The following is a 9844-nucleotide window of genomic DNA, read 5'->3' on the forward strand; positions in this document are numbered from 1 at the left end:
AGGGTGACCCAGTCTTGCTGGACTGTGTGTGCGCTTGGGGTGTGTGTGTGTGTGTGTGTGTGTGTGTGTGTGTGTGTGTGTGTGTGTTTCTCCTTCCCTCTTTTCCAGCTCTAGGTTCCAGATACCTTGGACCTTCTCCCTAGGAGGGAGAGAGACAAAGAAAAAGAGGAGCAAGAAAGTACAAGGCCGACCTCCCACACGCACCACTACCCCACCCAGCCCCACCCCCCTGCCCAGGAGACAAACTGGCAGACCTTCTCCAAACAAATTTCTGAGGCTGTAAGTCAACTAAAGGGGATGGACTTGGGAGGGGCTGCCCACGCTCACTCCCCAGCTCCTTCCCAAACAGTCTGGCTTCAACCCCACCCAATACTGAAGACACCCTCCCATTCAGTCTCTGTCCCCTGTGTCCCTGTACTGCCACAGGTGAGATGGACCAGGCCTGGGAAAACCAATAGCCCTGGACGGGCAGGCTTTGAGCAGGACTCCTGGGGGGCAGGGTGGAAGGCTAGGAGGGACAGTGAGAAAGGAAGAAAGAACAAGGAGGATCTGAAGAAGTGCTGGAGGTGTCAGAGCTGGGGGATTAAGTGGGAGTTGGGGTGAGCTGGTTCCCATCGGGAGGAAGGGAGGCTGCAGGACAGACTGGGGACCGGGAGCTTTAGAGATGCCATTCAGAGCAGTTCTGAATATGAGGAGGGTGATAGCTTCTGACTGTGATTTCTGCCCCCGCAGACTATAGTCTCAAGAGAGGACAGAGAGAAAACGCAACTTGGAAGAGTGGGAAATGAGTATGTGGGGGATGTTGAACTCTGAGAATTAGAAACTGAAGACTCAGGAGCTAGCTCAAGAAGATTGAGTGTTGTGCAGGTGAAAAGGATAGGGGGTGTGGGAGAGTTAAGTCAAAAAGTGACTGGATGGGGTTGGGGATTTAGCTCAGTGGTAGAGCGCTTGCCTAGCAAGTGCAAGGCCCTGGGTTCGGTCCTCAGCCCCGGAAAAAAAGAAAAAGAAAAAAAAAAAAGTGACTGGATTCGGCCAAAGGTTTAGGAAGTGAAAGACCTAAGTAAAAGTCAAAGAGGCTTGGGCCAGTAGTCTAGAGGAAGAAGACAGAGCAAGACTGAGAGAAGGGAACTCGAGAGAGAGCCAAGACACGGGGAATTGGGGGGTGGGGTAGGGGTAGTAACAGGACGTGGATAGGGACCGCTCTAGGGCAACTAATCGCCAGGGTCCTGAGACAGGGTCCTGAGATATCACCTGGTGCTCTGTCTGCCGGGCACCTCCACCTTCAACTGAAATTTCCAGGATCAGCCCCTCCCAGCTTTTTCCCTTGGCTCACAGGCCCGGACTCAGGCTAACCCCTTCTCCACTGGCCACACTGGCCAGGTGCAACGATGACCGTCACCTACACAGCCCGAGTGGCGAATGCCCGCTTCGGTGGCTTCTCGCAGCTGCTGCTGTTGTGGCGCGGAAGCATCTACAAGCTCCTGTGGCGAGAGCTGCTGTGTTTCCTGGGACTCTACATGGCACTAAGCGCCGCCTATCGGTGAGAAGACCTGGAGTTTGGGCTGGGGATCTGAGTCCTGAGAAAGGGAATGGGAGTGGAGGGGAGAACTGTAACTCCTGCATTCCCTACCCCGCAGCTTCTTACTGGCAGAAGAGCAGAAGCGCTACTTCGAGAAGCTTGTCATATACTGCGACCAGTACGCCAGCCTCATCCCCGTCTCGTTTGTACTTGGTGAGGTCGTGCCCCCTGAAAATCCCATTCCTACTAAGGAAGAAATCTGTCTTCCATCCATGCTTCTTGGAGACCCCCATCCCTACTCCTCTAAGACAGACACATCACTCATATCTAACCTCCAGAGCTTCCTACTTCCGAATCTACACCCAGAAGATGACCATATGTTCCTACATCCTGAGACACTGGATATCACTTGGTTAAGATACCTTCTGAGGTGTCCCCTTGGGAGCATCCACAGACTTATTACAAATTGTGTGCGCGTCAGGTTACTATCTTCCAATCGCACACATTCTAAGCGCCCTCCCTCTGGGAAATAAATATTATTCCATTCAAATCCAGCCTGGTCCCGAGCCCCACAGAAACTTCACATCCTTTGCATCACATGGATGGGAAGACCAACCTGTCCAGCTCTCCCTCTCACAGAGGGCCAAACTCTTTGTGTGGGCTTGGGTTTTCTTTTGTTGGGGGGGTGTGTTTCTTTATCTTTTTGTGTGTTTTTGTTTGGGACAAGGTTTCTCACTATGTAGCTTTGGTTGGCCTGAAACTCCCTATGTAAACCAGGCTGAGAACTAAAATCTCTCCCCCTCCCTCTCCCCCTCCCCCTCTCCCTCTCCCTCTCCATCTTCCTCTTCCTCTCCTTCCCCCTCCCCCTCCCCCTTCTCTCTCTCTCTCTCTCTCTCTCTCTCTCTCTCTCGCGCGCGCGCGCGCGCGCGCGCGCGCGCGCGCGCCCTGACTGTCCTGGAACTCACTCTGTAGACCAGGCTGGCTTCAAACTCAGAGATCCACCTGCCTCTCTCTGTCTCCCAAATGCTGAGATTAAAGTCATGTGCCATCACAGCAGTCTCAAACTCCTATTTTTTAAGTTTCAGGGATTACGTGTGGCTGCCGTGGTAAATCTACCTAGCTGTCCCTAGTGTACATTCCACCTTTGCACACCAGTGGGGTCAGGGGAATGTACCTTCGTGGCCCCTGGGTTTCCATGTCTATATTAGGACCACAATTCCCCACCTCAGGGTACCTCAACTTGCTCCAGTCTCTTTGGTTTCAGGGCTAGATCCCCACATTCTCAGACCAGATTGTGTGGTCAGGGTGACCAGCCTTTTCCAAGTCCCTGATGCAAACCCTGTATCATACCGGTTCTGTGGCTTGGGTTCCCAAGTTTTTGGCCGCTGCATCCTTGCTGAGTTTCCATCTCCGGCTTGTCCCCAGGCTTCTACGTGACTCTGGTGGTGCATCGCTGGTGGAACCAGTACCTATGCATGCCCCTGCCAGACGCACTTATGTGCATAGTGGCCGGCACCGTGCATGGGCGCGACGATCGGGGCCGCCTCTACCGGCGCACGCTCATGCGCTACGCAGGGCTCTCCGCGGTGCTGATCCTTCGTTCTGTTAGCACAGCAGTCTTCAAACGGTTTCCCACCATAGACCACGTGGTCGAGGCTGGTGAGTCTCTGGCCAGAGGATGGCAGGGCCAGACAGGAAAGCAGTGAGAGCAACCTTGGATCACCCTCCCCACTCCAGGATTTATGACCCGAGAGGAGCGCAAGAAGTTCGAGAACTTGAACTCGTCCTACAACAAGTACTGGGTGCCCTGCGTGTGGTTCTCCAGCTTGGCAGCGCAGGCGCGACGAGAGGGGCGTATCCGTGATAACAGTGCCCTTAAATTGCTGCTAGAGGTGAGCCTGAGAGGAAGTCATTATTAGAAGAACAAAAAATGTGCACTTTGGAGTGGGTCGACGGTGGCTGACCTCCCCTCTCACTTCCCTCGTGAAGCAGTATTCCAAACACCCTTACCAAGTGCATTTATTGCCATGCGGGCAGCTCTGTCGTGCGTAATAACCCCACCCATGTGTACATCAGCACTAATACCCTGCAGCGCCAGGATAATTCATAATATACGACCCCCTTCTCCATCGGGGTACCCTATACTTAATCTTCACACAAGTTCAGCGTTCAACCCCGTACATGGCCTGCATCTACCCACAGGAGCTGAATGTGTTCCGGAGCAAGTGCGGGATGCTGTTTCACTACGACTGGATTAGCATACCCCTCGTCTACACCCAGGTAACTTCTCCATGCTTCCATTTATAGTCAACCTAGGAGGCCCTATTCCTCTTAAGGGAAAATGGAGGTCTGTTCATGGAGGTACACACATCTGTACTAACTCCCTGCATTCAGGAAACTGAGGTAAAAGAATCCAGAGTTTGAAACCAGGCTAGAGAGATAGTTTCTTTCTTTTTTAAAAAAAGATTTCTGAAAAAAAATTAAAGCAAAAAAAATTTTAAGGGTTGGGGATTTAGCTCAGTGGTAGAGTGCTTGCCTAGCAAGCGCAAGGCCCTGGGTTCGGTCCCCAGCTCCGAAAAAAAAAAAAAAAGAAAAAAAATTTAAAGTAAAAAAGATTTGTTTATTTTATTTATTTAAGTACACAATAGTTGTTTTCAGACACACAAGAAGAGGGCATCAGGGGGTTGGGGATTTAGCTCAGTGGTAGAGTGCTTGCCTAGCAAGCACAAGGCCCTGGGTTCGGTCCCCAGCTCCGAAAAAAAGAAAGAGAAGAAGAAGAAGAAGAAGAAGAAGAAGAAGAAGAAGAAGAAGAAGAAGAAGAAGAAGAAGAAGAAGAAGAAGAAGAAGAAGAAGAAGGCATCAGATCCCATTACAGATGGTTGTGAGCCACCATGTGGTTGCTGGGAATTGAACTCAGGACCTCTGGAAGAGCATTCAGTGCCCTTAACCACTGAGCCATCTCTCCGGACCAGAGAGATAGTTTCTTAATAATAATAATTTTTTTAAGTAATAATATTTTTTTTTAAGTGTAAGATCTGAAAATCAGTCACAACTCAATCATCCTGATGTTCGTGCTGGTCCTGATTTTCCTGTGACTCCCTGAGGCTCACGGGAAGGGGTGGGGGGCTAGGAGTGATCTGGTTTCCATTTGTCTGGCGCTTAGGTAGTCACTATCGCAGTGTACAGCTACTTCTTGGCTTGCCTCATCGGCCGTCAGTTCCTAGACCCTGCACAGGGCTACAAAGACCACACCCTGGACCTATGCATTCCGATCTTCACCTTGCTGCAGTTCTTCTTCTACGCTGGCTGGCTTAAGGTGGGTGGGGCCCTGAGGCAGGAACGGAAGAGTGGGATTCGAAAGATTCTCCCAGCTCCACCAACCTCCCTTCTCTCAACTCAGGTAGCAGAGCAGCTTATTAACCCTTTCGGAGAGGACGACGACGACTTCGAGACCAACTTTCTTATTGACCGCAACTTCCAGGTCAGCGTCTCCAGTTTTCTAAGATGATCCCAGACTCTCCTAGGCCCGACCCTAAACGCCCGTCACTCTTTGATCACGCACCGTGAGGGCTCTACCCACTCTGCCTGCCTGTCCGCATCCCCAGGTGTCCATGCTAGCGGTAGATGAGATGTATGACGACTTGGCCATGTTGGAAAAAGATCTATACTGGGATGCAGCGGAAGCTCGAGCGCCCTACACCGCGGCCACCGCTTTCCTGCTTCAGCAACCCTCCTTCCAGGGTTCCACCTTTGATATAGCGTGAGTTAGCGGGGTGGGTGTGGTTTAGGGCTCTGTAGGCCTAGAAAGGTCTATGGTCTGTGGGTTAATGAGGGGAAGGGGATCCCAGTAATCAAGCTAGGCAATTTTGCCTGGAAAGGTGGAGCATGCTAAGAACTGAGGGAATCAGGAGTTTGGCTAAGCAACCGGATCAAGTTCGGGCATGACTGAGGTGGGAACTGGTCATCAGTTGGAGATTGGGGGCAGAGCTGAAGACTTTTAGAGACACAATTGGGCCATGATTGAGGTTGTGGCGCCGGAAGATATGGTTAGGTCCTTCAGAGTGACACATAGCGATGGTTGGAGCCAGGTGGATCTCAGATGCTTCGAATCCCGCTTCGTGGATCAAGAAGAGAAAAGCCAGGATGAAGGAGTAGGGTCTAGGGGGTTGGGGATTTGGCTCAGTGGTAGAGCGCTTGCCTAGCAAGCGCAAGGCCCTGGGTTCGGTCCCCAGCTCCGGGGGAAAAAAAAAAAAGGAGTCTAGTCTATCATGAAAGAGGTCCAAGTTTCCACCTCAAACACCGCTAAACAGACAGAGATAAATTGGCAGACCCGGATGTGACGGCAAACACCGGTAGTCAGTCCCAGGACTGGGGAGACAAGAGGCAAGGTTGATTTACTCACATGTCTGAGGCCAGTCTGAACTACATAGTGAATTTCAGGTTGGTAAGAAATAGTAAGGCTTTGTCAGAACAAACAACACTGAGAGAGGTGGGGAGGGAGAGGGAGAGGGAGTGTTCCTTCTTTGAAACCTCTCGTACTCCTAGGAGTTCCTCTCTTTTCCTTAATATACCTTTCCTCTGTTCAAAAATAAGACAACAACAACTAAACAAATACCAGAAAAGTAGCCAGGTGGTGGTGGCACTCACTAAGGCCAGGACTCGGGAGGCAGAGGCAGGCAGATCTCAGTAAGTTCAAGGCCAGTCTGGTTTACAAAGCGAGTTCTAGGACAGCCAGGGCTACCCAAACAAAACCTGATGGGGCGAGGGACCGGGGGTAGGGGGTGGGGGTAGGGTGAGAGGGGGGGGTGGGAGGGGACGGCCCGAAGGGGGGAGGGGCAGAAAACTAAAATGAAATAATACATTAGTGCAAAGGAGCGAGTGATGACCTCTGTCCGTCCTGTAGGCTGGCTAAAGAGGACATGCAGTTCCAGCGGCTGGACGTTGTGGATGGCCCTCTGGGAGAGGCTCACGGGGACTTTCTGCAGCGCCTCCTGCCGGCGGGGGCGGGTACTGTGGGTCCGCTGGGGCGGCGCCTGTCACTCTTGCGGCGAAAGAACAGCTGCGTGTCCGAGGCCTCCACCGCAGCCAGCTGCAGCTGTGCAGGCGCGGCGGATGGTGGAGGCGTTGAGTGCGGTTGTGGCGATCCATTGCTCGACCCCAGCCTGCGGGAACCTGAGCTGGAGCCTCCCGCATGTCCTGAGCCGCCTGCCCCTATCCCGGGCCCAACTCCTGAACCTTTTACCGCTGTGTCGATTCCCGGGCCTCGGGCTCCTGCGCCACCCTGGCTACCCAGCCCTATTGGAGAGGAGGAAGAGAGTCCGGCCTGAGACTCTGGGACCAGGGCCCCTACGGACACCTAATCCTGCACCGGGCATGCTGGCGACCACCGGGGCCTGCACAAGCTAACTAGGCCTACAGAAAGCCGACCTGTTCATTTTGACCAACCGTGTCTCCCACTAGGACTGGTGGTGTTAGGGGTCCATTTTCTCCCAGCTGCTGTTGCTTCTCCCCGCCCCGACCCCCGACCCCACTCCCTAGCATCTTTAAGAGGATTTGCTTCCCAAACACCACCGCCTGACTTGTGGCCTCTGTGGCTCTTCTGACTGGTGCCTTGTGTTCTTCCCTTCCAGTGGAATTGTGATTGCTTATCTCATGACTTGTGAGGATGAAAACAAAAATAAACGAAACTATGTCTTTAAAGCAGTTGTTTATACTAGGCATTCGATAAATGGTTAACACTGATGTGTTGTCTCTAGCCAGATGATTTGGAAATTCTTCTAGGTCTTTTGTTTTTCCTCACTGTGCAGAGCTGACTGGCCTGTACTTCCTGAAATGGACTAGGCAGGCTCTCTTCGAACTCACATTTACCTCCCTTGCCTACCGAGTGCTAGCCTTAAGATGAGTCACCCACACCTGGCCTCCCTCCCACACTTTCCTGATGATGTTCCAGTCAGTCATTCTCCACTCCTTTCCCCAAATTGTGATGTAGCCCCTTGGTTTTACTCACTGGTGAGACAGAATGCTGCCTAGTGACCTGACCTTGAAGGTGTCAGATAAGCACTTGGGATGAGCTGTATCACTCATTAATGAGGTAGCCGAGAAGCAATGGTTTTCCTCTTGCTCCTCAAACCTGCAATCTCTCAGTACTCCAGATCCTGTATGTGTGGTGCTGAGGGATGCAATCCAGGGCCTCCCACATGCTAACTAAGCCAGGTCACTGTGCTGGACCCCAGACCTCCAGGTTTGTTTGCACTATATTGTCATCATCATCATTTATTATTTATCTATTATTATTATTATTATTATTATTATTATTATTATTATTATTTACTTCGTTTAGAAGTACCTATTTTGGGTTTAGTTGGTTGGTTTTGGTTTTGGGTTTGTCTTGTTTTCTTTTCTTGGAGACAGGGTTTCTTTGTGTATCCTGGCTGTCCTCAAACTCAATCTGTAGACCAGGCTGGCCCAGAAACCAGAAGCCCACTTGCCTCTGCCTTCCACCTGCTGCTCCAGCTGCAATTATTATTTTTTAAAGACTTATTCATTTATTATATATAAATACACTGTAGCTGTCTTCAGACACACCAGAAGAGGGCATCAGATCCCATTACAGATGGTTGTGAGCCACCATGTGGTTGCTGGGAATTGAACTCAGGACCTCTGGAAGAGTAGTCAGGTGCTCTTAACCACTGAGCCATCTCTCCAGCCCAGCTACAATTATTTTAATGTATGAACACTTGCCCACATTACGTCTGCGTACTGCATGTGTTGTTCATCCTGAGGCCAGAAGATGTTAGATCTCCTAGAACTGGAGATACACACAATTGTGAGCTGTCATGTGGGTGCTGGGAATCAAACCCAAGTCCTCTGGAAAAGCAGACAGTGTCCTAAACTGCCAAGCCATTACTTTATTTTAGTTCCTTCAAGAATGTTCTCACTATATAGCTCTGGCTGTCCTGGAACTTACTGTGTAGACCAGGCTAGCCCCAAACTTCAAAGATCCACCTGCCTCTGCCTCCTAAGTCCTGGAATTAAAGGTATGTGCCACTATATCCAGTTTTCATGTTTTTTTTTTTTTGTTTGTTTGTTTGTTTTTTTTGGAGCTGGGGACCGAACCCAGGGCCTTGCGCTTGCTAGGCAAGCACTCTACCACTGAGCTAAATCCCCAACCCCATGTTTTGTTTTGTTTTTTTGAGAAGATTTTATTTTACTGGGGCAGTGATGGCGCACTCCTTTAATCCCAGACTCTGGAGGCAGAGGCAGGTGGATCTCTGAGGCCAGCCTGGTCTACGTATCGAGTTCTAAGACAGCCAGAGCCATACAGAGAAACCTTACCTCTAAAACTAAAAACAAGATTTTTTATTTTGTCTGTGAGTGCTTGCCTGCATGTGTATACGTGCCCCAATGTCTGTCACCCTTGGAGGCCATAGGAGGCCATTAGATTCCCTGGAACTACAGTTACAGCCGCTGTTGGTGACATGTTGATGCTGGGATTTCAACCTGGGTGAGTGCCAAGTGTTCTTAACTTTTTTTTTTTCTTTTCCTTTTAAAGATTTTATTCAGTTGTATGAGTACTCAGTTGATTTTAACTTAGCAGGACACCTTCCCTAACCACCTCACCTCAGGGCCTTGGTACATGATAATCCCCATCTGGGCTGTTCTTCTTCCCTAGGTGTCTAGATGACCCCATCCAAATCTCTGCCTGGTACCTGCTTCCTGGACTTAAGAGTTTATTCAGGTCATGGGGAGGAGAGGTAAGAGGGCAGTAGGGGCAGAGAAAGGCAGAGAGAGAGAGAGAGAGAGAGAGAGATGGAGAGAGAGAGAGAGAGAGAGAGAGAGAGAGAGAGAGAGAGAGAGAGAGAGACATGCTGGAGGGGAATGTGAAGAGAAAGGGCAAAGGGGAAGAGAACAAGAGCTTTCTTTTTAGTGTTTTTGTTTTGAAGATTTATTTATTTCATGGATGTGAGTACACTGTAGCTGTCTTCAGTCACACCAGAAGAGGGCATCAGATCTCATTAGAGATGGTTGTGAGCCACCATGTGGTTGCTGGGATTTGAACTCAGGACCTCCAGAAGAGCAGTCAGGGCTCTTAACCACTGAGCCATCTCTCCAAGCAGTGATGGTGGCACATGTCTTTCTTTAATCCCAGCACTCAGAAGCAGAGCAAGGCAGATCTCTTGTGTTGCCGGACTTTACAATCCTAATGAACCCATATAAAACATACACAATCCAGATATTTTAAGTAATAACTTGGGATTACTGACAGGAGATGGATTTTACTAGCATAGAGGGTAGGTATTTGTCCAGCTCTGGTGCTGATTGAGG

At 50.4% G+C, this 9844-nt stretch overlaps 1 protein-coding gene across 1 annotated transcript; it reads left to right on the plus strand.

Moving 5' to 3' along the window:
• The first annotated feature begins 1193 nt into the window (after positions 1–1193).
• On the plus strand, positions 1194–7219 carry Best2 (bestrophin 2). The gene is made up of 9 exons (NM_001396105.1): positions 1194–1540; positions 1638–1732; positions 2945–3178; positions 3257–3411; positions 3722–3799; positions 4683–4835; positions 4920–5000; positions 5125–5279; positions 6423–7219. The coding sequence occupies exons 1-9, from the start codon at positions 1389–1391 to the stop codon at positions 6844–6846; spliced, it is 1527 nt and encodes a 508-aa protein (NP_001383034.1). The 5' UTR covers positions 1194–1388; the 3' UTR covers positions 6847–7219.
• The last annotated feature ends 2625 nt before the right edge of the window (positions 7220–9844 follow it).

Source organism: Rattus norvegicus, chromosome 19, assembly GCF_036323735.1.
Source record: "Rattus norvegicus strain BN/NHsdMcwi chromosome 19, GRCr8, whole genome shotgun sequence".
Classification (NCBI taxonomy): Eukaryota; Metazoa; Chordata; class Mammalia; order Rodentia; family Muridae; genus Rattus; species Rattus norvegicus.

What these genes read in the sequence shown, in the direction of transcription:
- Best2 (NM_001396105.1), top strand. Translation starts at nt 1,389, where the DNA reads ATGACCGTCACCTACACAGCCCGAGTGGCGAATGCCCGCTTCGGTGGC. An exon ending in CCCCGTCTCGTTTGTACTTG is followed by an intron (nt 1,733 to 2,944) that starts GTGAGGTCGTGC and finishes GCTTGTCCCCAG; the next exon opens with GCTTCTACGTGACTCTGGTG. An exon ending in TCTACGCTGGCTGGCTTAAG is followed by an intron (nt 4,836 to 4,919) that starts GTGGGTGGGGCC and finishes CTCTCAACTCAG; the next exon opens with GTAGCAGAGCAGCTTATTAA.